At 35.9% G+C, this 24,890-nt stretch overlaps 1 protein-coding gene across 5 annotated transcripts in view; it reads right to left on the reverse strand.

Moving 5' to 3' along the window:
• Hasp (Hig-anchoring scaffold protein) overlaps positions 1 to 24,890 on the reverse strand; it is an 819,228-nt gene that overhangs the window by 360,564 nt on the left and 433,774 nt on the right. For all 5 annotated transcript variants that reach the window (XM_081743356.1, XM_081743348.1, XM_081743332.1 and 2 more), the window contains one exon: positions 14,752 to 14,882. In XM_081743356.1, coding sequence (XP_081599482.1) covers positions 14,752 to 14,882 — 131 coding nt within the window. The remainder of the gene's footprint in view (positions 1 to 14,751; positions 14,883 to 24,890) is intronic.

Below are 24,890 nucleotides of genomic sequence, written 5' to 3' on the forward strand. Positions count from 1 at the left end.
TTATATCGCCTGTCATTTATGTTAACCCGCCGAGTGACACGGTCATGCGGGTTGCATATAAATACGTTTATTTTTACCTATGATGAACTAACAAAGGATTTGTACGTTATGGACACTTGAATGGTCAATTATCTCAAGACACTGGTAATTGAAAATTAAAGTGATATGATAAAAACCATCTAGGGTCCAAATCCTAATAACCCCCCAAAAATGAAAGAAATTGGTTCAGCCGTATTAGCGTGATGAGGGAACAAAGGATTTGTGCGTTCTCTTTTATATATAAGATTTTTTTAAATAAACGTTTTCACAATAAGCAGAGCATTATATTATTCAATTTAAGAAATGTGAGCAGAAAAGTGCGATGGCCCGTACCTTTTATTTTTAAAGGAAAGATATTAAAAAAAATATTTTTATTTTACTTTTATGTGTGTGTTATGAAAAATCGTGAAAATCTAAAAATTTTGTTACAACTTATGAATCTTAACCCCTCATGTATTAGATAATCTTGCTATACTTAGAAGTGAAGCTGGTTGCATACGAAAAAAAACGATATCGATCTTTATATATACAACAGAAATATATGGAAGAACAATGTAATTTTGTATTGTCAAACGACTTATGTCGCTGTGCAAAATTTCATGAAATGGATAGCAAGCAAGATTTGAGGACACGGTTTAACCATTAGTAACTTAAAGAGAAGCATCAAAAAAGAAAAAAATGGTTTGGTGCAAGATTCGCTAACTCTCAGTTATAAACTTCTTTCATAGCACTAGTTATTTGAAACTTCGTTTTATTATAATTGAATGAAAAAAATCACTAGTTGTATCATTGATTTATAATGAAAAACGAAGATAATCTCATATACCTGATTATTGATAATTGTTCAAAGGTCGCAGGCCACTTTAATTTGAAGTTCATATTTACATTAGATTGCCCGAGATCAGTTCATGATTAGCTCGACTAACTGACAATTCAATGCCATTTCTCGGGGACAAATAGCATCGTTCTGACGTTCTCATTAAACTCCAATCAATCAATGCTATTTCCTTCATTGCTCCCTGCACGGAATCCTACAGTTAGTATGTCAAGGAAATTCACGAGTAACTTTACATAACTTTCAGCTGGGGAAACTTGACATACTAAAGTACCTACAACTTTTAAAATAACTTCAAAACTATATAAATAGATCACTGTTTCCAACAAGTAAAAAACAGTGCTTTCCTGTGAAAATATGACATAGTGCAGTGCTTTAAAAATAATTATTATTATCACTGGGTATAATCTTAAAACGTCTCCAGTGATATTCATCAAATATAGTGAATGTTTGAATTTGATTGTATAAAATGATTTAGCTGGAAATTAATTTTAACATAGGCGTTTGAACGAGTGATAAAATGGTTGGTGCTAAACGAATGAAGCATTCGATTTCTAAAGTCCTCCGTACGTTGAACTTTTCTCGCTCTAGTGTCAAGAGTGGACTGTGAGTACCGCATTGGAAGCATTACAACCGGTTAAGGACAAAATAATCGCCCACGTTTGCTCATTGACCGCGACCAGCAACGTCTGGGCAAACAAAGAAGCAACATTGCGTAAACTGACAGCACTAATCAGTGCAGTAGGTTCCAGCAACGTATCGAAGATATCCGTGTAGCGCAATTTCATTTCCATGGGGTCTCCACGAGCGTCGTTATTATAATGCTGATCATCAGCAGCGGTGACTCATATGGGCTCCGGAACACGTAAATTGGGCTTCAGATGACTGACAACGTAGCCTGACTTCTCAATAAGGCACTCCCCAAGCTGATGTTGGCTCACTAATAGTTTGGTGGATGTTTACATGACATGACTTAGGTACTCTGGTCCGCTTGAGCCGAACGTTGACCGGTCATCGCTTTGTTCACCTACTTGGTAACTATCTCTAGCCATTTATGGTCTTTGTGTACCCCCCAGCTCCAACAATGGGAATTTCCAAGATGACAATGCGCATTACCCAAAGCCGCAATAGTGCGCGACTCGTTTGAGGAACTTTCTTGCTATTGGAACGCATGATTTGGCCTCTTAGATGTCCGGACATGAAGCACATGGAGCACATATAATTAGGATATTACCGAACGAGTCATTCGCGTTCAGGATCCTGCACCTGCAACAACCACCAAATTATGGACGGCAATTAAGGCTGCATGGTTGCACATCCTTCCAGAGGATTACCCATGATATGTCTAGTCCCTAACACTTCGAGTTGCTTCACTTCACAGTGCTAGAGAAGATCTGATACGTTATTAGGTACGTAGGTCTCACAGGTCTTTTGGCACTTTAGTATATTTATACCAGTGTGGTCTTTGGTGGTTTTGAAGAATAGTTTACATTTCTTTTCTGTTAACTTTTTATAGGCCTATAATGTTTTATTCTCTGACACGAAAGTAATGTAATCTAGCGATGACGCACCACAAACTAATATGCACAACGCATAGTTCAGCACACAAAATATAACCATTGTCTTTATAATCAGTAAACAAAAATATTATTATTATTATTGACAATGGTTACTAATCCTTATTATGACAGAAAAATGTATCAGTCCGTGAGTAACGTTAATTTCTAGTACTTAATACTCGCCGTTCCGCTACATGTGCTATCTACCTAAAGTCAGGCGCTAGCGTGCAGACAATTTACAGATTTGAAATTTATTATAACGATTTAATTGCAATTTAAAAGCTGCATACAGAATTATTCATTCTAACATTATTGTAGAAAATGTATGAGATTTACTGAAATTCTGGTGAAAGAGCGTACTACAGTTTAGGATTTACGTTTGTATTTAATACATATATTTGTATATGTGAATATTCTCCCCAAGGACAGGTTCTAACCTATTTTACTAAAACAACTATCATAGGTATATTGTTGTATTGTGATTTTATATTCTCTATATCTGAGTCAAGTAGTAGTTGTTAAATTTCAGTAGTATATTAGAAAATGTGGTCGCAATACTGTAACTTTTTGTAGTAGTTTTGTAATTTTAACAGATTGGTAAATTTTAGTAGTAGTAGTAGTTTCAAATTAGGGGAGAGAACACCGACAGAAAAAGAAGAGGCTTCATTGATAAAGAAACATGGTGGTGGAATAAATATGCTCAAGCAGCTGCGAAGGAGAAAAAGAAATGATACCACAAATGGCAGAACTCTAGCAACCAACAAGATCTGAAGAAGTACAAGGACGTGAAGAGGAACATCATGAAGTCAGTTATTGTAGCAAAAGGCAAGACTTACGATGATTTTACAGCAATCTGGAAACAAAAGAGGGGTAAAAAAAAAACACTTACAACCTTTCGAAACTAACGAGGGAACCTATCTAAGTGCAACTCTGACTTCGAGTCGAGACTATGGCCGTTGGATACCTTGTCCCTAAAGAACATAACACGAGAAAGGATACATCCTCGATCGCAACCGTTGCGAAGATATAAGCGTAAAAAGTTAGAAATTGAGCTCCATACTATACATTACAAAGTCAGGTTCCGGGTCATATTTTTCGGAAACGGTCAGGTAAGGAAACTCAGCGAATACATATCAAATTTGCGTGGGGAGCCCAGCACTTTTGAATGAAAAATTTGTGTCCCTGGGGCACTCGCAGGGTCCCAGGCGGGGTCCAACTCAAAATTTGCAAATGGAACCGGGGGTCAAGTAGCATATTGTATGAAAGCTATTGTTAAATAAAAGAAGATAGAACAAATCTCAACTCTCTACGATAACCCTGAGCAAACGGGAAACTGGTCAAAATGTCAATACAAAAAAAATGAAATGAAATGAAATCTTTGAGTTTTACGTCTCACAGTTATGCTGGTTATGCTAAAGGAGACGGTGATAATGAGTAATGAATGAAATGGTGGAATGAACAAAGTGAGAGGAAACGGGAGAACCCCGAGGAAACCCACGCACATGGTGTTTGTCCACGACAAAATTAACTTGGCGACGGCTGGGATCGAGCCCAGGACCCTAAGCACCAGAGATGAACGCTCTACCACTGAGCCACCGCGGACCCCAAAATGTCAATCAGAAAATCTATGGCTACGCTTCTAAATCCGTTAAGTTACGACAATAACAAAACAGAAAAGCACGTTTAAAAGTGCAAGGTATTAAAGCAAAGCAAATTGCTGCAGAGTTTCTCTCTCAAAAGCACCTTCCGATATATTTTATTTCTGCACCATTAATCCAGTTTTCTCCAACCCCACTCCTCTCCAAGTTGCCTCACAGTTTCAAGATCACTCCTTTACCATCATGTTTCTCGTTCAGCAAATCCCCCCATAAAAAATTCACAGTGCAATCTGTGAATTTGGGGTCCCGATGCCCGAAGCACATACCGTTGCCTTTTGACCTTCTCACCCTCTATGACGGTTGTAATTGACAATGTATCCTTTCTCTTCTAGGACACGAAATCCAATGGTCATGGTTATTCTATGGTCCATTGATCATTCGAGGTCATACTTATACTTGGATAAGATCCGTTGTGCGACTCTGTGAGAGATTGCAGCAATTTGCTTTACTTCAATACCTTGCACTTTTAAACGTGTTGTTCTGTTTTCTTATTGTCGCAACTTAACGGATTTAGAAGCGGACCATAGATTTTCTGATGTAGGTTGTATTGACATTTTGAGCAGTTGCCCGTTTGCACAGGGTTATCGCAGAGAGTTAAGATTTGTTCTATCTTCTTTTATTTAACAATAGCTTTCATACAGTATGCTACTTGACCCCCGGTTCCATTTGCAAATTTTGAGTTGGACCCCGCCTGGGACTCTGCGAGTGCCCCAGGGACACAATTTTTTCATTCAAAAGATGCTGGGCTTCCCACACAAATTTGATATGTATTCGCTGAGTTTCCTTACCTGACCGTTTCCGAAAAATATGACCCGGAACCTGACTTTGTAATGTATAGTATGGAGCTCAATTTCTAACTTTTTACGCTTATATCTCCGCAACGGTTGCGATCAAGGATGTATCCTTTCTCGTGTTATGTTCTTTAGGGACAAGGTATCCAACGGCCATAGTCTCGACTCGAAGTCAGAGTTGCACTTAGATAGGTTCCCTCGTAAGAGAAAGGCAAGAGAAATAAATATATTTCGTATGCATACTGCATTCTGAAGTAAAGTAACGAAGTTCTGACTAGCGAGAATAGGATAAATAAGAGATGGAAAGAATATTTCCAGTAATTTCTCTGAAAAAAAAAACAAGGGAACCTCGCAAAAATCTAACAATGAATCAGAACTGTTCGGCTTGTGACTAATGTAAAGGTGGAAAATGTCAAGAAAAAGATTAGAAGTGGCTGATGCCTATCGAAATATGGAAACTATTAGGTAAAGAAGGAATGCTTTGGTTTACTTGACTTTTTAATAGGATCTTTCAAACAGAAAATATACGAGAAGAAAGGAGAACCAGCTACGTTGTGCCGCTTTTAAAAACAAAGAAAATTTACAAAAACGTGGCAACTACAGGGGAATTAAACTTATGATCCGCAAAATAAAGCTTTGGGAGAGAGTGATAGAAGCAAGATAGAGGAATGTGACCAAAATAACGCAGAAGCAAATTCATTTCATACTAAGACAGTCGACGACGGATCCATTATTTGCAATTAGGGTGATAATGGAAAAGTACAATGAATACCAGAAGGACCTACATATAGATTTAAAGAAAGAACTTGATAGAGTCGTACTCAATGTTATTGGTTTGGCAGAAAGTTGCTATTTTTTCGTGGTCTTCTGGTAAGCCGCACTTGAATTGTTTAAAGTCTCCTGTCTGATGAGCGTGAGATTGCTTGGTGCAGGTGACGAGTACAGATTTAGAAAACTTGTATTTTTATTCAACTCCGTACACATAGAGGCATCTTGGTTTGCGTGGTTTGGAAGTAGTCTGGTTGCTAGAGGTTGAAGGCAAGTCTGATGAAGCATCAGAGGTGATCCCACCAAGCGGAGTAAATTTATTCTTGGTTTTCAGATGGGAGGCTGAAGAGTCCAGGGAACGTTGTTTAAATGCATGCTTAGGTTTGACTGGTTCAAATACATCAGAGAAGCATTGTTTCTTATTGCCTGAGTGCTCATCTTCAGAATCTGGTAAGTCAGTTTGCATAAAGTCTTCATTGTCTATTGCATCTGAGGTAGTGTCCCTAATAAGAGCCGGTTGACCGGTATTCAGAGAAAATTGTGGTGAAAGGACGCGCCCGGGGCGCCAAACTGCTGGAGATGATCATCTGAAGTGTGTGGTCCATTGCAATAGGAACATTGAGGTGTTTCAGATAACTGACTGTTAGAACAAGCAGTGTCTGCAGGCAATGAAAGAGTACCATTACGGCTGGCAAGCTCTACAGCAGCATGAAGTGCTTCGAATGTGTTGACATTAACTGTGCCAGCAAATTTCTGGAGCTGGGCTGCAGTGCAGTTGTACTGAGTGCGAAGAAAATTACTTTGTTCTTCCGTAATTAACGGAGTTTGGCTAGAATCCATACTTGAATTGTTGAGTTCTGAGGTTTTGACATGGATTTGCCCCAACTGGAGTGATTCCGAGTTGTTGTATTCTTTATTTAGTTCATTTTTTGCTTTGTTTCTTTGTTGTGTGAAAAACGCGGGAATATTTAGAAAAGCGCGGGAACTTGTCACGAGTAGTGATACAGACCGTCCGTGACAAACGAACTCAGCTCTTATTCTGGTGATAATGGAAAAGTACAATGAATACCAGAAGGACCTACATATAGATTTAATTGTCCTAAAGAAAGAACATGATAGAGTGGTATGGGATTTAATTTGGTGACCACTGAAGAAAAAGTGCCTTCTGAACACATGCGTCTGGGTAATTCAAGAACGCTTGTGGAGTAACAGAAGAGTTCACATTAAAGTGAGACTTCATCAGGAATCTAGTCTGGCTAATACTTTTTTGCAATTGTGATAGTCAAGCTTACAGAAGATATCCAAAAGTTAGCACCTTCGAATATGTTATTTGCTGACAACATTGTACTGGTAAGTGAGACTAAGGCAAAACTTCAAGAGAAATTAGATATCTCAGAGAGGCATCGGAGAGCAAAGAGCTTAGAATTAGTAAAACCAAGACATAATATCTATTCTAGATTCGGCAAAAATGTAATCGAAAATACAAGAATACGAGTGATCAAGAAGAGGTGGTAATTACGAAGAAACTCAAGTACTTGGGATCAAGACTACAGAAATAAAAGAAAATGTAAACACCAAAATTAGCAGCTGTTGGGTAATGGAGGCAAACAGTAGGAGTATGGTGTGACAATAGGGTACCAATACGAGTTAAAGAAAATGTTTGCAAAACGGTAGTGAGACCTGCCATATTATACGGAACAGAATGTTGCACGACTTTGAAGAAAGAGGAACAGAAGCTGCATGTTGCGGAGACTAAGATCCTGCCGTGGATGTGTGTAGTGACGCAGCTGGACAAAATTAAGAATGAAATGATCCGAGAAACAGTAAAGGTGAGACCAGTAGCAGAAAAGCTACAGGAAAGTAGGCTTCGATGGTTTGAGCATGCAAGAAGAAGACCTTCGGAATACGCAGCTCGACGAGTGGATGCTATGGAACTGAATGGGAAACGAGTGCGGGGCCGACAAAAGAAGTGCGAAGATCGTGTGAAGAACGATATTATGAAGTGTAATGTCACAGTGGATATGACACTAGAGGAAGCGATCCGAAAAGCCGAACCCAGCTTATTAAGAAAAAGTTTAACAGAAGAAGAAGATTATTTTAATTCAACTATTTCCAAATAGGGCAAGACCGCAAGCATATTTACATTTGCGCGTTAGTATTTGTGTAGTTGCAAGTTAGTTAGTCGAGAGACTAAAAAGATATTAAATATACAGAATTACAACTTTTAATTAGGGACGACCTTAACCTATAGCGCACAGCGAGATGAAGGTTTGGAAGGAACAACTAGTAGTTTTAATAATTAAAAGCTACATTTAATTTTTCGGAAGCATGTCGTTAAGAATTTTCAAGCAAATGAATTCTTGTGAATAAATCTTAGCATCCTTTCACTTTTGGAATGCTAAAATCACATCTACCGTAAAATAGATCATTTTGTGCCAAGTTAAAGGTGAGCATATTCAAAATACAACGATTGCATATTCTCACACAAGAGAATTTAGAGGGTTACGTCATTGGCTTTAAGAGATGGTTCTCCCGAGGGAAAAGTATCTGTTGTACTATAATAATATAAAACAATTTCATCATTTTTTTAAGTAATGAGTTTTGTTTTGAAAGGTAAAAATTTGTCAGGCCTACCAAAGAGATTGTACGAATGGACGTCAATGACCCTACGTTGGTAACAATTATATATTACTTCTCTTCATGTGAAAATCAACGAACATTGATAAGGAAACACTTATCTACTGTTGTTATCACACATTCTAAATGATAAAAACATGTAACACATGATTCTATTAATGTTTGTCCTGTTCTATTCTCTGTTTCTTTATCATGAAATGTTAAGTATATCAATTCATTAAAATATAAGATATCACTCAGCGCCTTTGCTGGAAAACCATCTTTAAATTTGAGTCGCGTGTTCTTATGCTAACATGACTTGCGTGCATCCTATGACTCCTCACATCTCGTTCTTAAAAAAGAAAGAAAAGTCAGTTCCGTGCCAAATGAGTTGATCCTTTCCTTTTCAGGAAAGCGAAAGAAAGGGTAAAAGGAAAGAAAAAATGAGCTAGCTTTTAATGTTAGCACGAACCTTGTGACTCATTTCCTCTTCTACAAAGAAAAAGACATTGATATACACAAATATACAGACAAGATGGAAACGAGCAAAGGTGAAGTACAACGTGTACATACACTAAAGTCAAATATTTGTCAATTCTCCTCAAGGAATAACGCGTAAACCAATGAATGTAGCCTCACGTGAACTTCATAAACGTAGACAGGAATTAGAGGCTTAGTTTTGGCTTTTAGACCACGTTGCTCAATATAGCTCGCTATACTATTTGCTATTATTTTGTCCTGACGTTAATATGTTCCCAATTCGTCGAGCTTTGTAATTGTTAAAATTTTATCCATAGGTGCCGACTGCATGGGTGTCCCGGGGCTCAAGCACCCATTGAAGCTTTTTAATAGGTGCTGAGCACCCATTGAATTTTTGCGCTGGAATTCACTTTGGAATTACATTTTTACGCTGTGAATAAATAAATTAAAAATACTGCATATGACCCCAGGTTAAATTTCAGGTAGGAATGCATATGTGTTGCCATTTATCACTACCTATTTTAGACTTGAGGTTTACAGCATATGAGGATCGATCGAGTGTGTTGATGTTAATTAGTTGAGGCACAACATATTTTAATATTGTCTCTAGATTATGGAACATACATAATTAAATTGAAACAGTACTGTTTTTGCAACTTGTAATAAAATTGTCATAATAGTTTTAAATGGGTAAAGTACCTGCACAGTTTAATAGCTCAGGTGGCGACATCTATAAGCGGAAGGCAAGCAAGCGATAGCGCAAGTAGCGGCGTTTATTATTATGATGGTTTATTATTAGCACTAGCGTGACTCACAGACTGAGATGTTTGCCGTTTATTAGGATTGCTATATATTCTTAATGTGTCTTGTCAACAGCATGTGTAATTAATTTGTACAAAGCAAGAAGCTAATTATAACTACAGAATTGATAAAAATAAAATGTCTCTCTAGTATGAACGTGAAAAATAATATAGCGGTATTTCTTGTTTCATAAGCGTATCTGAAAATAACAGGAAAATAAAAATTCAATATCTTGTCTATAACGTCAAAATGTCATGTTGCAAGGAAAAAATGTTTTGTTTATAATTAGAGAGATCTCTATCTACCCAATAAGGTTTGTATCTCGATGTCACCAAATAGATATTTGAGAAAGAATAGTAAATATTAAAAAAATAAAAGCTTTCTTGTGGTTTGTTATCTAAAAATTTTAATATAACGTTAATATAATGTACTATTCTAATAAATACTATACTGTCGGTAGATCTATACTGTACACACAGTAAACTTAGACTGTACTAATAAGCAGGTAAATTGATGTTGTTTCTGAGAATTATTTACTCTGACAAATACTTTCTTCTGGACGAATTCAACATAGAAGATATATTTAGAAGATACAAGATCCAGAAAGATGTATTCGGCCAAGGATATACACACTATTTTAACGAAAAAAAAGTATGACGAATATGTTTAAAAAGACTCAAAGATCCGTTCAGGTATCCCTATACTATTATACCAATTGGCTTTCAGAAGTTCCGGATGGTTCTGTGCAACGTCATCATCATCATCAGTTTATTACCCATAATAAGGGGAAGAGCCTCTAGCTTTCATGTTATTTTGCCCGTGGAGTTCGTTTAATTTTGAACCAATATATTATGTATATTCATACTACAGTTTCGCAGGTCATTCTATATGAAGGATTTAGAAGAGGGCTTTAATTCTGACTTTTTGTGTTCAAGAATTGTCTGTATATTGAACACTTGTGTTACTCAGTTTCCTATTGTTTCACCGGACGTAGAAGCGGGTTCCTCTATCGTCTCATGTTTACCTTCATGAAGTTCGCACATATACAACTTGGATCTTCTGCTATTCATAATACACTACTTTGTGTGATGTTTCATATTAATTCTCGGATTAATATATTTACGGTGGAAATTGCTGACGAAGATAAAGATGCCACATTTGTATTGTTGATAATCTGTATTTTGGAACGAAGTAGCTTCTAAGTTTATAAAAATGACTCTTACTAGTAATGATGCTGACAAGGAACGGACATAAACGTGTCATCTGGACATCCCAATCAAACCTAGCCCATTCGATAAACTTAGAAAAGATAAGTTCATGCACAAAAAAATTAGGTGTCATGGACAACGGAGGAAGTACCTGGGACAAATTAGCCCTATTAGTATAAAGAAAATCGTGGACTCGAAGTAAAACAGCTATTGTATCAACAATGTTTATTGGAAAGTCATTGGTTATAATTCATTCTCTTCAGCATTCTCTTCATAGTTCTGGCCTGCTTTTTAGAGGTGCTATGTATTGGCGAAAATAACGTACTTGAATAGGCAAAATTAGGATAATATCGAGAAAATTACTTCCCAAAAAATCCCTTTCATCAACTTTGGCTTCCTCTGGAGTGGTTCTGGGTAGTAGCACACAATCCAAATGTATCTCGAAAAATACTACAGAGGTTAGTAAATGAGTTTCGTTTTGATAGACGGAATAGGTATGAAGGGAAAGATTTACACCAATACGCTCTCTGCATACAAAACTGAACATATACCAGGCCTATAAAGAAAATATGAAATAAAAAAATATAAACGCAGCATTATTTTTCCTTATATCAAGAATTGTACCACATTCCCTGTAGAATGAAGCAAGCGTTTCAATGTTTATCGCGCATATTGTTCCCTGATATGTGAAGAGGGAAATTGGATATAAGTTGCAAAAACGTCTTCCAAAGTAGTCCTATTATGAAGTTGTGCGTCCTCTAAAGCGACACCGGAGTCTGTAGGAGTCAATGTGCAAATTAAAGGACATTTTACAGAGGGGGATAAAGTGCACATCCGAGAAATTTAACATGGATAAGTTCAAAACTAATGGGGGACATCCAATTCTTCAGAGGGGGATTTAAGGATGGAATAGAGAACAAAAGGCATGGATGGGGTAAGTGTTGGTAAATAACGTGGGTTTATCCCAATACAACTGTAGCACAATTGCTGTTTAAAACACTTGAGAGAATGTGGTACAAATCTTGATATCAGGATAAATAGTACTACGTTTATATTTTTTTTATTATGTTCTCTTTATAGGTCAGCTCATAAGTTCGGTTTCGTATGTACAGAGCGTATTGGTATACAACCTTTCCCCTCATCTTATTCCATCTATCAAAAGGAAACTTGGTACACCCTTTTCTAACCTCTATAGTATTCTTCGAGATACATTTGGATTATATACTTTTACCCGGGGCCACTTCAGAGGGAGTCAAAGTTGATGGGAGGGATTTTTGGTGGGAATTTTACTGACATCCCGATTTTCCCTGTTCAGGTACGTTATAGCACCTCCCAATACATAGCACATCTGGAAAGCTTGTTTTATGCTGAAGAGAATGAACTATAAACCATGACTTTCTAACGAAAAGTGTTGATGCAATAGCTACTTCACTGCAAGTCAACGATTTTCTTTATACTAACTGGGTTAATGGACTCTGTTGTCCATGTCACCTAATTTTTCGTGCATGAACATGTTATGTTTATCAGACTAGATTTGATTCGGATGTGCGGATGACACTTTCATGTCTGTTTCTTGTAAGTGTAGATATGACCCACGTGTCAATCACTTCTTGGTAGATTACTTCTTGGATAGTTTGACAGATGGTGGTGGTGAGATGCTTAATGGATTATTCTTGGGATTTTTCTTGTTACGAATCTTGGTTTTGTTGGCTTTGTCGTATTGATTGCTTGGTTTGCTGAACATCTTGCAAAGCGTCTCGCTATTTGAGATGTATTCTCTCAATGTCTTGCTTTATAGGTTTCAAGTTGGAAAGACTGTATTTCTCCGAAATCCTGTTTTGTTTTTTTAGCCTTTTGGGTCTGAAAAAAGAAGCCGGCCTGTTCTTCAGTTAGGTATCAGATTTTGATGATGATATTAAGGATTGATTACTGTTAGTTTCTTAAAGGATGCAGGGAGCAGTTGTTCCCGCCCATGCATGTTGAACCTTACACGAAGTACAAACGTTATTGTCTAGAGATTCATCGCAAGGTTTTCTATGCCTTGTTGACCCTGTTGATGCATTGCTGAGTAGAATATATTTATAGCAGTTCCAGCACAGTAGCAGTCGGACTGTACTCCTTGATTCTTCTACGTTTAGATGTTTGTATTAATTTCGCTATTTACAGAGGATCATGTGAAGAGACACTAAAAAGCTATATTGGTATACAGCCTATTAGCGAAGTATATCCTGGTTACGTTTCGAAAACTCATATGTAGATAGAAGACTCTTACGTGTATTTTGTATACGGACTTGCTGTGAGACTCCTCGGATGACACACACACACACACACACACAAATAATTTTGAGCCTTCTTGATTGGATTGTACGTTTTCTTCTCGATAGTAGTTATTTTTGCTTGACATTTTTTCTTTGTTAGTGATCATCTGGAGGAGTTCGATATGACTGGGATAGTTTAGATAAAATTCATTTGAAATAATCTCTATGACTTCTAGCTTCTTACGCTTCTTATTCTAGATACTCTTCTTCCTTCTTTTCATGTACATTTTCTTCCTGACATGGGTAAAGCGCCCGAATGCAACGGCTTCCGAACCATGAATGACGATTGACTACTGACAATTGACGATGACTATGATTGTATGCATACAACAATGAAAATAGTGTTAAATATACTTGTAATAACTGAGTTATTTCGAGATATCGCTTGATTTTCTCCTTCCAGGTTTGATGAAAAGAGTGTTAAACCTCTCGAACTATGCTTACACTAGCGTGGTAATTGAAGCAGGGAAAGGGGGGATTCAAGGGCACCTCTGAATACTTCTCAGAAACCACGTTCCCTTTGTGCTTTCTAGGGAAGAACTTGGTAATAGCATCAAACCTTTATGTCTAATTATGAAAATTAAATTTATAAACAAATAAGAAATAATCAATTTTTCAACTTATTGCTAACAAATCTGAATCGAAATGGAATCTACTTCGAAAAGACAGAATACAAAGTTTTTAGTACAGTGAGGAGTTACCCGAAACGCTGAAAAGTAACATCTGAACAGTGGATAGGTTGAGGTGTGTTGCAGTCTCTCAGGTTTAGTTCTTTTTTCGTTGAAAATTATTTTACCGCGAATAATATAATGGTTTATAAGACAGTTTTTCAAGCGCAAAGTAGATCATGATGAAAAACCGGGGAAAAAATGAAATGAAATCTTTAAGTTTTACGTCCCACGGTTATGACGGTTAGGCTAAAGGAGACGGTGATGATGAGTGATGAATGAAATGGTGGAATGAAGAAAGTGGGAGGAAACGGGAGAACCCCGAGAAAACCCACACACACGGTGTTTGTCCACCACAAAGTCCACTTGTCGGGGGCTGGGATCGAACCCGGGACCCCAAGCACCAGAGGTGAACGCTCTACCACTGAGCCACCGCGGCCCCAAAACCGGAAAAAAAATAGCAAACACGAAAAAAATTATGACTCGAGATTCTCTATGCATATTTATAACTTAAACTTAACATGGTATTTTAGTGATTACACAAATTACATAATTGTGAGCATGCTTCATGGAGAACGCTCACAGAACCCAAGCCCCTATATACGCTAAATACACTAGAAAAATGGATTTTTCAGGTCTTTTCTTAGAAAAATACTGTGAACTGAGAAATCATAACCTCTTCCATATTGTGCAGGGGCGTTCTCATGCGAGTTAAAGTTTCTTTGGAATGCGTTGAAAAATTAATTGCAACAGTACTCTCCTCTTAAGTATATTTTAGCACACACTAACTCCCCCCTCCCACCTTGAAGTGCTTCAATTTTCACACTGGTTTACACCTAACTATTGAAAATTCTAATTTGCGTGCAGAATGAATAAGCCGTTACATTTTAAAGTAATCTTATTTTCTTGATTAAAGTTACATTCGACTTATTTAATTTGTATTATATTAATGAAATTTCAAATTATGTGAACTTTATAAATGTTAATCAGTGAAATTGTTGAGAATTTACCTGCTGCTGGGCATGTTCCTCGTCCCTCGGGCATTGAGCAGATGGAGTGTTCCTTGGGTTCTTATATATACGACCTTCATCGTCTGGGGTGGTTGGAGGAGTGAAATGCTTCCAATTTGGTTTACGAAGCTCTGGAAATAAATAATTAATAACAAGATTAGAAGCAAATAAATATAAAAGCATTCTTAAGTATTGAGTTAAACGAAGTGGAGCTCGTATGTGATCACCAAGGCTTGGATTTCTATGACCTAAAAACTATGGAAATATGCATGCACGTATGCCCTAATGACAAAATATTATCTCAAAAACAATTCACCTTACTAAAGTACTTCACTTTAGGGATCTTGGAGTTACATTCTCAGATTCCATCAGACAAAAGAAACTCAAACAAAAGTTAAACATCTCTCATTCTTTTTTTTAAAAAATGTCCCCATACTAGTTGTTATCAGATATGATTTCATGCTTAATGTGGATTTCAAGTATTTTCTCAGCACTAGTTTCATCCCTAATATACAGAAACTGTACTCCAAATGTAGATGGAAAAAGTTTCCACCAATGTACAAAAAAGAAACTGAACTTCAGGTATCACTACATGGGGAGAGAAAGAGATACGCTAAGGTCAATTTTCTTTTCAAAGCGCTAGATCAAGAACTCCTACTCCTCATTCTGCACAATATTCCCTCAAATCACGTTACATAAAGTCATATATATATATATATATATATATATATATATATATATATATATATATATATATATATATATATATATATATATATATATATATATATATATATATATATATAACCTTCCATTGAATTTCAGAAAATGTTGTTACTACTTAAGATATGTAAGTAAAACAGACAGTGGAAGAATGTACATATAAAATTAATGGAAATACCATATCAAAAGTATATTCAATAAGTAACTGGGAGTTAAGCCTACAATCAATTTTAATCTTTCGTTTCAAGAGCACATACAAAATATTATAGAAGATGTCTATAAAAGATTACACTTTGTAATTAAAAATTCAAATTATTTTCATAACTTGCATATTATTATTATTGTGATTTACAATTCTATGGTTTGATCAAAATTAAAATATTGTTCTCTTATATGGAATCCATATCATAAATTTCTTCAGGGACAGCTTAAACAAATTAAAAAGGATTTTTAAAGATATTTATATTTTAAAAAGTACAATGTGTCTACTTATGGAAACAAAATAACTTATGTTACACTGTTGAAAGAGTTTGGCTTTATATCGTTAACTAACCTGAGAGAATATTTTGAACAACTACACTCAGAAAAAAAATGTGTGTGGCGTACGTAAATTCGTATGTTATATTTGTGAATACAGTAGTTTTTGGACTTAACGTACAGCAAACGTGTAACTAAAAACGCATGTTTTATAATACTTTGTGTACAAGTGTTCTATCTGTACGTACTTGCCGTATGAAACAATATAGGCGGTTAGGATCTCAAATACAAATGGACACACACACACACACACACACACACACATATATATATATATATATATATATATATATATATATATATATATATATATATATATATATATATACGACGAAGGTAACATACATATATGTATGTAATATAAGGAAGACTGTTAGATGTCAGACATCCTGCAACGGCATGATGTCACATCTTCTATGGGCAGTGCCTATGTAGCATACGGATAACGTATGCTCCGTACTGATTTCTGTAGTAAGCAAGAGGATTCCGTATATTTGTACAAGGAGACTGCTAGCTTTGCAATATTACATCGCATAAATTCACATACACGATGCAATGTGTTTGCTATAAATGTAACATGACACATTATATGTTTACATATTTCAAACAAAATTACGTACAATCTTTGAGATAATTTAAGGACGCAATAAATCAACGCTAATACAGATGAAGAACGTGAAAGATCTGAGACTTGCATCCAATGGATATGTACGTAGGCCTATAACGAATGAAAAAAAATGTTAAGAATTTTTTTATTGAGTGGAGTGTTTTCAGTGGAATTTGGTGGACATATTTCGAGTTTGGAACACCAAAAGTCATGTGCTAACTTAAAAACATTGTTTCAGCAACCACTTATCCCACAAAATTCTGATTTGGAGAAGCAAAAAAATCCGAGCCCTACTGATTAGTACCATCATGAGTTATAGATCAAAGTTCAAGCCACAATGGATTTTCCACTTTCTAAAAATCCACAGAGTAATGAAAGTGTCTACTATACTCTTATGGACATTACTAGAGGATAACCTTCCTGTAAGACCACCCGTACACTTATGTCCGGTCCTTTTATTGCTCAATGTCTGTATGTGGAGTAATTACAAGAGATTTCAGAAGTAATATCCTTCTGTCACAGTTGCTCAGTTTTATTGCATCAGTCCCCCTGGCGAGTGGGGACCTTCCATCATAAGTAATGGTGGCACCCGAGCGTTATAAGGTAAGCTCGCCGTCTTCTTGGATAATGTAGCCGCAAGTTACCGAATCTCATGGTATGACCACAGCTCGGCAGAGTCTAATCCCAACCAGGATCTCCGAACGAACACGGAGAGGGGACTCGAATTTTGACCCACCTTATCTTCATGTCGTTGAACCAGTGCCAGGTACCGATTCCTCCCTCCGGTAGGTATTGCTTGCACCTTGTCTCAACAATATCCGTGGTGAGCTACTATGCGCATTCCTGGGCTCAATTGTCCGTCATTGATCCGTTTGGGAGGCTAACAGCCTCTTCTAACTTCATGCCTTCCTTCACCCAATCGTGACAATTTCAAAACATAATGTATTTTTCACTTCCTAAAAATTCATAGCATTTTTTAAAACTACAACTTATTTTAGTAGCTCGTGACACGTAAAGGTTTTCTACGTAGTTAGCAAACTCCGTCGCATGTCTTCTTATTTGCCGAAAACTTGCATATATTTTCTCTTGATTGTTTAAGATAACTCATATACAATATAGATTCCTATCAGGATGTTTGTCAGTGGCGGCCGGTGGATTGTGGTTTTGGGTGTTGCAGTACGAACGATAAGAGACAGAAGATATAAAGTTGACTCATTGACTAATCATCATAACTTTAGATGCAAATGCTATGTGACATGTTAAATTAAATAAAATTCTGTTTTTAAAAAAATAAAAAATGCAGAACATTTTATCCGATTAATCACCTTAATTAATTAGTAAGTTCATTCTCCTCTCTTTGATTGGAGCAAATCTGTCTAATACATGCTGGCTGAACTCTGGTATTCTTATTGTCAGGTCTTTTTCGATGGAAAGCATAACCAATGGTGATAACCTTTCTTGGGACATTCAATTTCTTGAAAGTGTCAATTCTTTCTCATGTGGAAAAAAGCTTTTCGTCTTTTGCTGACGCCATAGGTACAGTTAATATTAATTTCAGAAGCTTTGTAGATTCACTAAATATTTTTTCTAGATTATTGCGAATGATTCATTCTAGCAAACTCAGTCCCTGACAGTGATCCGAATTCCTCTTCAGCGTTGACTGAAGAGAGTTCGTAACAGAGATTAGAGATTCCATTGAACACACTTTATTCACAGTTTATCCAGGAAATTTTAAAATAAATTGAGGAAATGTATCTGGTGCAAACAACACTACTGCCATAAGATATCCTGTAAATTTAAACTGGATTTTTTTTTTCGAACACTCTCCTGAATTGCCCTTTGCTTGTTTTGTCTAAGCCTTAATTGCAAATTTTTCCTCAGTTGAAAGCTGGTCAATGTTTTTTGTAAGTTATTTACAGAATTCATGGTATACAATTCATTCAGAATTTGTAGGTTATTTACAGAATTAAAGGCCACACAATAAAATTACACCTAATAATTAAAAACCAAAACAGCTGATACAAAATAGGTACTGGTATATGAATTCCGAATATCACATATTCATACATCAACACACACACATGTGCGTAAAAGAAAAAAAAACTACTACATTCCAAATCATCCGTCTTGGTTGTTGCGCAATGCACGATGAACACAATATACTTCCACATGAGGCGAAACAATGCTTACCAACAGTGGCGGCGGTTGGACGTTAAAAGTGGGGGGGCAAGACATGATCTGAATATTTGCATATAAATGTTAGTTTTCCTGCTTGTTTCTTATATTTTGATTGACGAAATGTTGTATAACTAATAGGATACTATCTTTTTCAGTTAAAATACTGTATATAATATTTCATATTTTATTAAGTAAATTGACAAGAGCAACGCCAGTGGGTAGTAGCCCTTTGTACTCTAAACAACGAAAGTGTAAGAAGAGATTTGATTCCTTGCTCATGAACATCTTAAAATTCTGTATGGAAAACTGTGGTCAGATTATTGAATAACAAATTTGCAAAACAAATAAATAGAAAGGATAATATTAATCATAGCAATAAATAATGATTAGGGGCACGAGTTTTTCACACTAAGAATTTAAAAATTTCGCGTTTCGTTTTTCATATTTCGCGATTTGTAGCATTTTCCAAATAACTTCTGCATTTTTTAGCTCTTGTGAAAAAGATATTCCCCCACATTTTTATAATTGTTTCTTCTATTCATAGATCACTACAGAAATAAACCATTAATAACCTAAAAACAAAATACACTGAATATTGCACTTGACATTGTAAATTTCACTTATAGGAAATTATATATTTAAAAAAAAAATCAAATGAAAGAAAATCGGTAACTAAACTTTCTGTGAGTAGGAAGGTTTTGTTGTCTTATGAAACATATAGGGACAAGTTACATTTAAGCATTAAACATAAGCATGTTACACATTTCGACAGTTTCCTTCATTGTTGTACGTTTGCAACTTATCACCAGTCCATACTTGGGGGAAGAAAGCTCTCACAATTGGCATTGCTTGTTGGAAGCCACACATATGTACTGCCGTGTCGTGACAAAACGCTGTAACTTTGGCGAAGAAGTTTTGCGAAAATGAGCCTTAAAGTTTTCATCCGAAAATGTGATTTGTATCGTATAGAACCAGTGTATCTTGACTTTGGAAACACGTGGTCACATGTAATGTTACGTAAATGCATGTTGTGTGATTAACTTTGGTGAAAATTGATTGGTTGACCATTATTGCCTAGTTACACTGGTTCTACACGATACAGATCACATTTTCGGATGAAAACTTTAAGGCTCATTTTCGCAAAACTTTTTCGCCAAAGTTACATCGTTTTGTCACGACACGGCAGTGTAAGTGCGTTTACAACAAACTTCAAACAATCATCACTTCAGAACTTTTGTCCATTCAAAATAGTCATTACACTGTACTTTCCAGACGAATCACTTGTGAAGAGTTCATAGGGTACTCTGTAAAACTCCAAATGCTGTACTTCATAATCAGATGCTTTCATTTTTGTAAATTAAGGCCAAGCTTTAAAAAAACTTCCTTAACGTAACAATGTCTGGTTCACTGCTACATGCAATTACAGAAGGATCAAATAGCTTTCCCAAAGCATCATACAGTATACTTCTATAGTTTTGGAGTCTTCTCTTTGCGAAGAAAGCTTCAAGGATGATCTTTATGCACATTTTTTAAAAGTCACATTCAACACTAGCCCCTTTTTACTTCATAACAAACGTAAGTGTGCTTTAGTTTTTCCACCAAAGAGGTCCTGCAACATGTTCTCTATCCGAATTACCCTAAATGCACCGTTCATGCCACGTTCTATCGTTCCGACAGCGGAAAACTGGTGTTTCTAAATTAATGGAAACGTATGTTTAAAATTTCGCATTATATCGCAAACTGTTAGAAATTTCGTGCAAAACTGCCAATTTCGCGTTTTATCGCGCAACAGAAAACAACGGAAATACACATAGAATATTACAAACGTCAAGAAACTGAAAATTACTTAATTCTGACGCATTTCATTTTGTCGCGCAATGCGAAAAACTCTTGCCTCTAATAATGATGTTTGTTTTGCAAAAGTTATATTGAAACAGGGATTAATGAACAACTTAATTTTTAATTCCACACATGCTATTAAATGTATATTATTACTCTTAGAAAATGAAAGACAGTAAATACTACAAGCATATGCTACGACATTTAAAGAAATATTTGCTTTTGCAACTTCCCGAAACATGTTCGTTGTCATTAGGTGCAGTTTTAATTTTCTTGGAGCACATCAAAACACAACAATACTTAGAATCACTCCATACTCCAGTTATACAAAATAACACTAAAACCTAGAATTATGTTGAATTCATTAAATTTAATTGTATATACACTCGTACACCTTTAACACACCACTTCATTCATACATTACCTACAAAACAATGGAAAAGGTAGAAGTTGTTTCTTATTACGCTCCCCCCCCCTTACTTTAGAAAGAAAAGACATTTTAGGAACTGTCAATTTTTGTGCAATTAAAAAATAACTTGTGAAAGACTTTTTTCTTTTGCGAAATGCTCTCTGAATTAGTTTCAAAGCGGCTGACTAATATATCGAGACCTTGTAAGAAGTGAAAGTATGCTGAAATTGTTGTGCTCCAATAGGTTAATTTTGGGGTTATTTTCTGTTGCAATTAAAACGCAATTCCTGTAGTTTTCTTTACTCCACGGGAAGACAACCAATACCTACTCACGGAACGGCAAATATATGGAACGGCAAATATATTTCTATGAACCAGTAATGCATACAAAAACTTTACATTTCTAAATGAAACTATATACATTAATGGGTTACTTCAAAAAAGTCGGGGGGCAACTGCCCCCCTTTGCCCCACCTAATCGCCGCCCATGCTTACCAATGTGATATATTCTGGAAAGGAAACCTCGAAACCCGCCAGATGAAGGATCAGCATGTAACAGAAGCCAAGAATCAAACATCAAAACAAACAGCACTAGCAGTTCTACACCCAGAAATGTTAACTGGGAGGGGTCCAAAGCAATTGAGGGAGGTCCAATACGTCTACATAATATGAAACCTGTCTTATACTGCACCCGAAAAGACGATAAGTAATTCTTACTTACTGTCATCTATATTTTTAGAAATAAAAATGATAGAACGATTATTTTTATAAGAAAAGAAGAGTACATGATGAGGCGTAAAATAAAATATTTAGCCTACATCAATCGTTTCTCTGTTAAACAAGTATAGTTCGTTAAGAATACAAATGTTAGTCAAGTTTCGAAATTTTTGGGAGGTCCGGACCCGGTGGACCTCCCGCGTGGCTACCCCTGAGCATTGCTAACTAGTCCCAAATTCAATGTGGCGTTCCCCATCATACAGTTTTATGTAGAAATTATCAAGGATATAAAATATACTTATAAAAGAAATATGGTTATACAAAAATACTATCCACAGAGGGGGGGCGATTCTATATACTGACTTATTAATATTTGATTCACAAATTACTGTAGAAGAAGCCTTCATTATCAATATAAGCTAAGAATGAACTTGTAAATGCGGGTCTACATCATTTGTTTTCTCTTCTACTAGATATTTTCTTTCTTATTTTGTAATTCTGCAATCACTTTTTTTAATTGTCATTATATTGATTTGCTTCAGTATGGTCCTGTAATTTAAAAATATGAATGCATAAAAACAAATTCCATTTGTTAATTGCTAGTGAAAGAAAATTCAGAAATATTATTTAGCGTGAAAAACTTTTTTGTTCACTGGAAACCGTGCTGTGTCGCAGAAGCACTGCAACGACCAGTCCCTTTAACTTCTGAGATAGGGGAAAGGAGACTTAACATTTGCTCCAATTGCCGCGCTGAAGAAATCTGGTCGTTGTATGCTCGCTGCAACACAATATATATTAGATACTCTGTGACGGATTATTTTTCGCTTTTTGAAACGGATTAACGGAACGGACAGTTACAGAAGTAAAAATATGTTATTTAAAGTGTATATATGCAAGTATTAAAAAGTATTTTTCTGTTCTTTACTACTATTGATGATATTTTTTTTTCTTGAAATATTTTGGTCGTTGCGCAACGCTGCAACACTAACATTAGCCGCCACTGATGTTTGTAAAAGCCATGTTCAACCTGTTACACCGACTCTACGTTAAACTACAATTTTCAAAAATGCTAGTTATATAGGTATAAATCCCTACCAACTGCCAATCGTAAGTATCCTAGAGTATATACATAATCAAAAAGCGAAAAAAATGGTCATATTATATTTAGTAACGATTTTGGGAGAGAGATATAGAAACCTTTTCATGATGATGGCAAATGTGTCTCGGGTGAAAAATGTTCTTCATATCGATTACCAACGTAGTTCCTGTCACCATAGCATGGCTTATCCTCAGGTTACGGATCGAGAGGTAAGGTCTTTAGATATGAAGATCAGCTGTTAGCTGCGATTATATTGAATAGCCAGTCGCGGACAGACGACAGGGTGAGGCCCTCCAGCTTGGAGATATGGCGTGAGGCTAACAATCTTATCCGGTAAAAGAAAGAAAATGGCACTTGTTCAGAAGCATTCAAAGAAGACTCGGCCCAAGGCTGATAAATTAACACGATTTCAGCAATGTAAAATAGGATTATAGATCAAAACAATTCGAAGAATGTCGACTGAAAGCACGGAATTCGTGTTATTATTCAGTCCGAATTCTTTTGTCTTTGCGAATTCTGTTGAAGAACTTAAAGCTTAATTCCTCAGGTTATCTAAAATGTATTGAATATTTACATCTTGCAAAAATATTAGAGTTGATTACACAATAGGTTAACGCTCACAAAAAGTGAGTGACACAGAAGAGACGAATTCTGTCAGTTGGGCATCGGTGATTAACAGAAGTGGAATTTATGTCTAAATACCACTCATTGTAGCTTTGGAACTCCTTATATAAAGTAAATGACAAATTCTGACCAAAGCATATACTATTTAATAAATAATAACCTTACAGTTTCGGTAAATTATCTTTGCCTTTATCAGACACATTATTAACACACAGTGGCGTATTTAGGGGGGGTCCGGGCTTAATCCCCCCGAAATCTTACTTACTATAGTAAAGTATATGAAATATCTTGCAGAATTTTCACATTTTCAGGCAAAGCTCCCCCCCCCGAAAGTTAGCAAAGTCCCCCCGAAACAAAATAGTAAATACACCACTGTTAACATATATTGATAATGTATCTGATGAAGGCAAAGATACTTTGAGGAAACTGTAATGACATTATTTACTAAATAGTATATGCGTTGGCCAGAATATATTTTTTAAATTTTATACAAGGAACTTATATATATGAACTTATTATATTTTGGAGAGAAACCGGGACATTTAGAATTTCGGGCAATTCCTGGTATGTAAATCCAAGACTGTTACAGTTAAGGCGGGACGTCTGAGAGCCTTATCTATAAACCATTCTCTGTTCAGGTGACTGTGGCTTTATTGTTTAGGGAATATATCGAATAACAGATATAAAATTTCTACGATTCTCACATTAGAAATAAATGATTGTTATTAAAAGTACATATATTTCTGGAAAATGTACGAAAATCAGATGGTAAACGAACATCTACTGAAATAAAATATAATGATAAATTCCTGAAAAATCAAGATCAAATGAGATCGTTGAATTTTTTAAAGATGTGTTTAGCGAACATTTTAAATTTTAATTTTAGTAGTAAGATAGATCATGATAATTGTGTTTCACACTTAGCTGTTACTTAGAATAGAATGAAAAAACGTTAGAAAACTACGTACCAGCAAATAAAAATATAGAAACTTATTATCCTTTATTTGCACAATAAGCAAAGGTCAGAGAACTACTTTGTATATGATTTCAAACGGAAGCTAAATTAAGATACAACTGAAACAACACGCCCTTCCTTTTACGTCGAGTTATTAACAATATAGGTCACGTTTACTTGTATATGAATCACGCATGAAAAGAATTTATACTACCCTCCTACGTCACCTGAATATTATGACTCTCATTTTAATTTTCATTGTATTTGTTGTTGCTTTACAATCCACATGATTTAGGCACAAACTTTAGTGCATTAGATATTTTAATGGCATTGTATGCACTGCACGCACGTTTATATCAAGGTCATCCAGGAATAGATACGAAATCATAAATGTAATCAGCTAGCACGAATGAACCATATCCTCACACGATTAACAACAGGCAGGTGCCAC

The sequence above is a fragment of the Thermobia domestica genome, chromosome 2 (genome assembly GCF_964235325.1).
Source record: "Thermobia domestica chromosome 2, izTheDome1.hap1.1, whole genome shotgun sequence".
In the NCBI taxonomy this organism is placed as follows: Eukaryota; Metazoa; Arthropoda; class Insecta; order Zygentoma; family Lepismatidae; genus Thermobia; species Thermobia domestica.